We start from the raw sequence: 5,815 nt of genomic DNA, 5'->3' as shown, positions 1-5,815 counted from the left end.
TTATGTAATCTTGATCGAGTCCATGCAGCCAGCTATTCAGCTAATTCTTTACAATTGTCAGCTGTAAGTGGTATGAGTCGCTGTGATTAATGTGACAGTGACGGGGGAGCAAGCTGCTGACAAGTTCTGATGAGTAGTTAATACCACAACCCTTGAATGATGAATTCTTATATTGTAGGCAGCCATAGAAGTGGATTGTTTGTGTATCCTAATCTCGCATTGCAATCCACAAAAATACCTCATATATAGTAGTCCTAACACTATCATTTCTATTAGAAGAGAAGTTTGAAACTGAAAACTCCATTGCAGACTGAAACCAATATAGCAGAGACTTTGGGAAGTGAAGAATGGATGAGCTTGGAGGTTCTTCAATGATTTTTATATAGTAAAAAAACCGTTGATGGAGAGGAGAGGACTGTTATTGGTGAAGAGAGTAATGAATTTAGGACAATAAGGCCTCGTTTGGTACGCGGGAATGGGGTGGAATGGAATGATCATTCCCACTTCTCATTCCTTCATATCAAACACACTCTCTTTTTTAAAGTTGGAATGCTCATTCTCACTTCTCACCAATTCCTATTTTATGTGAGAATGAGCGTTCCCAATGAAATGATAGAAAATGGGCATTCTCACTTAAAATAAGAATCAATAAAATATACAATTTTAAAATACGTCCATTTACACTTCATTTTATAAATTACACCAAAACGTGAGAATGAGAATGGCTATTTTATTCTCACATAATTCTATTCCATTCCTTCTTCCATTTCATTCTTATTTGAGTTCATTCCCGCGTACCAAACGAGGCGTAAAGGGGAGGGGAGTAACGGTCCATTCAGCATAAAAGCCAAATACAATGAAATATTCCTTCTTTAGTTATTTGTAACCCGCAGCTGACTAAGGGGGATTTGGATCCTCTCCACTATAAAAAAGTAGTGGAGAGACCACTACTTTTAATCTCAAGCGTTGATTATTTAGTAGGCGGTTATGATACAATCTAAATCTAACACTTACCACATACCCCCGTGTATTGCACTCATTCCTAATTTGTACTAAAAGAAAAAATCATAACCATCAACTAGATAATCAATGGCTGTGATTATGTAGTGGTCCCTCCACTATTTTTTTTGTAGTGGAGAGGATCCGAATCCGACTAAGGGGGCCTATTTCAACTTACTAACGTGTTTTGAGGGAACACGATGGTTTGAGGGAGTTCCTTCAAAATACAGATGACTTGAGGAAGCAAATACCTAAAAAACCCCAGTTATTAAAAAAAAAACCGCGTCACCTCGCCGACCTCTTCCTTGGCCCCCTCTTCCTTGGCACTGAAGGCATCCTCTGCCGTATATTGCTTCAAATCCTCACACAATTCTTTCCTTGTTGACCCGTCAGAAAAGAGACAAAAGCCCTTTACAAATTAACGTGTAAGCCTTTGCCTTCCAACAAAAGGATCTTCTGTTGGACAGTTAGGGGTGGGGGAGATGATTGTGATACATTGGAGTCCTTAGTTTTCCACATGTACATACATCCCTCTCCCTCTCTTTGCACGTTACTACAGAGTTCTAATAAGAAATCAAGGCAACCCTTATGGCTCTCAACTGCTCTAACCCTTCTCCTTCTTGGAAAAGGTTTTCGGGTTCGCCCTCCGTCTCCACAAAGAGGTATTAAAAAGCATTGTGCGATAAGGAGTCGATAGTTTGTAGCGTGGAACTGGATGCATTGCCTAGCATGGAGATGATCAACGTAAGCGGGGAGGAAGGGGTACAGAGGGAGAGGAGGAGGCCTCAGAGGATTCAGATACCGAAACCGTGTTTTGAACTACTAGGGTTTTGTGAGGAGACAGAGAAGCGAGAAACGTCGGTCGACGATGAGGGGTTTAAAGTTGACGGGAGGAGCGGATATTGGTTAGCAAGTAGGAAAGGCACGAGGGGGCACGCTATGGAAGACGGATATAGGATTCTAACCAACATCAATGGAGCTTCGAGACAAGTAAGAGGGTGTTTTATTAATTAAGAATTTCTATACTCATTGTTTCTTTTTGTTTCTCTTTAATTAGAAGCATCTAAAGCAAGTTGCATCCTCTTTTAAAACAAATGAACACTTTCGATTTGTAGAAAGAATATTAACCGAATTGTTCTTAATTAAGAGCTTGTTCTTTAATTAGCTAAATCATCTTTGGTGTGCATGGTGAAAGAATGTTACTCTTGAGAGCTTGTTCTTTTGACTTAATCATCTTAATTCGATTTGTAGAAAGAATTCTATCTTGTTTCTTTTATCTAATTAAGTTATGAGCTAGGCAGAAAATTTTACCTATTGTACGTAAATCTTGAACTCAACCAACCATTAACGCATTGCAAAGCCTTTTGCAATCCTCCTCTTATACTCTAAAGTGAATGATTTTAGGAACTCTTAACCGTACGTTGAACGAGTCTTACATAAAGTGCTACAAGGTATACACATTTCAACAATGACGAATTGACTGGCTTTTTCATGAAATTTGTTGAAATTTTATTGATATATAATACTATTTAGAGTATCATCCGTTATCATTATCTGAATACTAACTGAGGCAACATATATAACTATTGAAATTAGGGATTGTAGTCTTATCTTTCTATACTATTTGATTTTGTTTTTGAATGGTTTTCACAACCTTTCCTACTTCTTTCGTGGTTATATATTCATAGTTCTTCGGAAACTTGTAACTTTTTGTTTAGCCAACCCCTCCCTAATTAACCTTGAACATTAATCCCATCATATATTTCATATGCAAATTAATGACATGCTTTAACTGTTTCTATTTTACTATCATGAACTTTGAATGCTATATATGCGACTGAACTTATGATAATCACCTAACCCAAGCGGCCAAGCCACATCTATTTATCAAACTATCCTACTGGGCAATTTAAAGGTTAAATTTCAGAAGACCCCAACAAGTTTGGGCATTTTACGCATAACGCAAAAATACTTTGGAAATGTCACTTAATCATCAATAAGTTTTGCTAGAAAACTTCCAAAATTAACGCTGTTAGGTCTAGCTAGTACCTCACGTGCAAATCATGCTGGGTGAAATGACTAAAATAGCCCAACAAATCAACTATTGTGATAAAAGGTAGAGAGGCCACTAATACTACAAAGTAGAGAGGCCACTAACTTTTATCATAGCCATTGATTTATATAATTAATATTTTTTACTTTGTCCTCCATTGCAAATTACAAAGTAATTAGTGCAACCCATAAGGGGAATAGTGAGTGCCATGTTTAATATAAATTGCAATCATTTACTAAATAAATCAACTATTGTGATAAAAGGTAGTGTTCTCTCCACTATTTTTCCAAAGTTAATGCGCTCCAAAGTACCCTCATATCCTTCACCTAAAAACAACAACAGTGATATTCCAGAGTGAATCACACACCTTAAATTTTCAACCTAAGTAGGATTTGTCGTGAGAAAGACAGATAATTAATAGACTGAAAATTTTGAGGTTTTATTATTTTACGTTACAAATAATCGGGATGTTATAATTTCATTATGCAATTTTAAGGCCTTGAGAGTGTTTTTGTCCTCGAACAGTTGTAGGATAACGTCGTGTTGGGGTTAAGTGGGAGAATTTATAACGTTTTACGGTTAAGTGAGAAAATTTCTGGATTTTTCAATCCTTTCGGGACTCAAGTCATCATATTTCCAAACCCTCAAACTGATTGGGCCTACTCTTGAATTTACGCAAATTTAAACATCTCTGTGATTTTGTGAAAGAGGTGAACCAACGTGGCATACACAACCCAATTGCTGACTTGAAAATTTTTGAGAAGTAGTAGAGGAGTATAATTAATGTTTTCATGAAATTTTTGTTAGGCATTCTTCGGTGTGTTTGATGGACATGGAGGACGAGCAGCCATGGAGTTTGTCCGAGAGAAGCTCGCCGATAACATAGTAGCAGCTCGAGGACGAGCAGCCATGGAGTTTGTCCGAGAGAAGCTCGCCGATAACATAGTAGCAGCTCTAGCCGATCTTCAACATGAAGATGATCAGTCCTTAGAAGTAGCAGTCAAGAAAGGCTATTTGGCCACAGATACAGAATTTCTTAGCCAAGTATGCACTCTCACCTCATTATTCAACTGCCAAATGCAGGAAAAAGGAGGAAAACAGTACAAGTATAACTTTAAGATTTTATTTAACAAAAACATAACAGGTGTTAATCGCAATTCTCATGGGCAATAATATCCCCCTGCGCAACCCATCCATGGGAAAATTACAATCTTCTGATATATTTTGCTTAGTAGGGGGGTTTTCTAATAAAATCTTTAAATTAATTAAAGGGGGGTTTTTTAACAACCCCTGACTTTTAAGGGGGGGTTTTCTGGTTACTCCTAACTTAAGGGGTTTTCTAATGTTTAAAAGTGGTGCAAGGCTATTCGATAATCGGCTAAAGTTAAGGTGTTTTTTTTTTAAATATTTAATTAATTAAGAAAGATTAAAACTTATAAATTTGTTTTTAAAATGTTTATGCATGACTCGATCAGGGTGTAAGAAGTGGAGCATGTGTAGCTACTGTGCTGTTAAAGGATGGAGAGCTCGTTGCATCAAATGTTGGTGATTGTAGAGTAGTTGTTAGTAAGAATGGTGTTGCGGATGCCCTAACGAGCGATCATCGAGCTTCAAGAGAAGATGAACGGATCCGGATTGAGAACTCTGTAAGTATATATATTTACTTAATTTGTAGGAGAGGTCACTACTTTAATTATAGAAATCGATTTGTTAGTGAATGGCTATTACTCAAAAAGAGAAGTCACAATCATCCAATGAAACAAATCAATAGTTGTGAGATAATAGTAGTGTCTAAACCACTTTTTATAGTGAAGAAGATCAGAATCCCAATGATTTTGATCTAGAATTAATTTCTCTTTTATAATAGTGTTTTGTTTTATTTTATTTTGCTGCTTTCGTCAAGATTTGGGCTGGGAATAACCTCGTATATTCGACACATTTAACACAAATCCAACCAAGTGGGCTACAAGTCTCAGTGACGGATTCGGATCCTCTCCACTACAAAAAAAATAGTGGAGGGACCACTACATAATCACAGCCATTGATTATCTAGTTGATGCTTATGATTTTTTCTTTTAGTGCAAATTAGGAATGAGTGCAATACACGGGGGTATGGTAAGTGTTAGATTTAGATTGTATCATAACCGCCTACTAAGTAATCAACGTTTGAGATTAAAAGTAGTGGTCTCTCCACTACTTTTTTGTAGTGGAGATGATCCAAATCCCTCAGTGACCTGCTTCAAGCCCAGTAGCTTATGGCCTACGATCCGACCACACAACCCGTTGACAGTGGTGGAGCCACCTTGAGCTTGCCTTGGACAGCTGCCCAGGGCAAGAAAATAAAAAATGCATATGTAGGTACGAAAGGCTGGTCTCCCGATGTCATAGCTGCGGCCTCGAGACCTTCGCCGATCGTGATCTTACTGACTATGGCTGCTCCAGGTGCTACAATTGATATAGGTGTTTAGCTATTCATCTAACTCTGTAGTTGCCTCCTCTACTTCCTTTTGCTCTACACAAACCCTTTATTTTTCGCCTAGGAAAAAAAAATATCCCTGCCTACCCCACTGCCCGTTGACGACCAGGGCCCTTCAAAATCTAGTGCTTAACCTGACAAATGTCGCACATTGGCCCGTTCTCGGCCCAAAAATATTGCTCAGCTAATAAGGACAAAGTTTTGTCTCCTATATTTGCTCCGTTTTCTTATGTATATGCACGGGTACATTCATTTCGGACATGTCATTGATGTACACACCGTGTACA

The 5,815-nt window shown here is 37.9% G+C and overlaps 1 protein-coding gene across 2 annotated transcripts in view; it reads left to right on the top strand.

The window, feature by feature from the left end:
* LOC109836089 (probable protein phosphatase 2C 74) overlaps positions 1,496–5,815 on the top strand; it is a 5,028-nt gene continuing 708 nt past the window's right edge. Inside the window, exons 1-4 of one of the 2 annotated variants that reach the window (XM_020404002.1) lie at positions 1,496–1,989; positions 3,860–3,934; positions 3,995–4,096; positions 4,528–4,698. In XM_020404002.1, coding sequence (XP_020259591.1) covers positions 1,729–1,989; positions 3,860–3,934; positions 3,995–4,096; positions 4,528–4,698 — 609 coding nt within the window. In that variant the 5' untranslated portion in view covers positions 1,496–1,728. Of the gene's footprint in view, positions 1,990–3,859; positions 4,097–4,527; positions 4,699–5,815 lie in introns of both variants that reach the window. The other variant, XM_020404001.1, reaches the window with a different exon arrangement.

The sequence above is a fragment of the Asparagus officinalis genome, chromosome 4 (assembly GCF_001876935.1).
Source record: "Asparagus officinalis chromosome 4, Aspof.V1, whole genome shotgun sequence".
Classification (NCBI taxonomy): domain Eukaryota; kingdom Viridiplantae; phylum Streptophyta; class Magnoliopsida; order Asparagales; family Asparagaceae; genus Asparagus; species Asparagus officinalis.
This window is presented reverse-complemented; position numbering and strand designations above follow the sequence as displayed.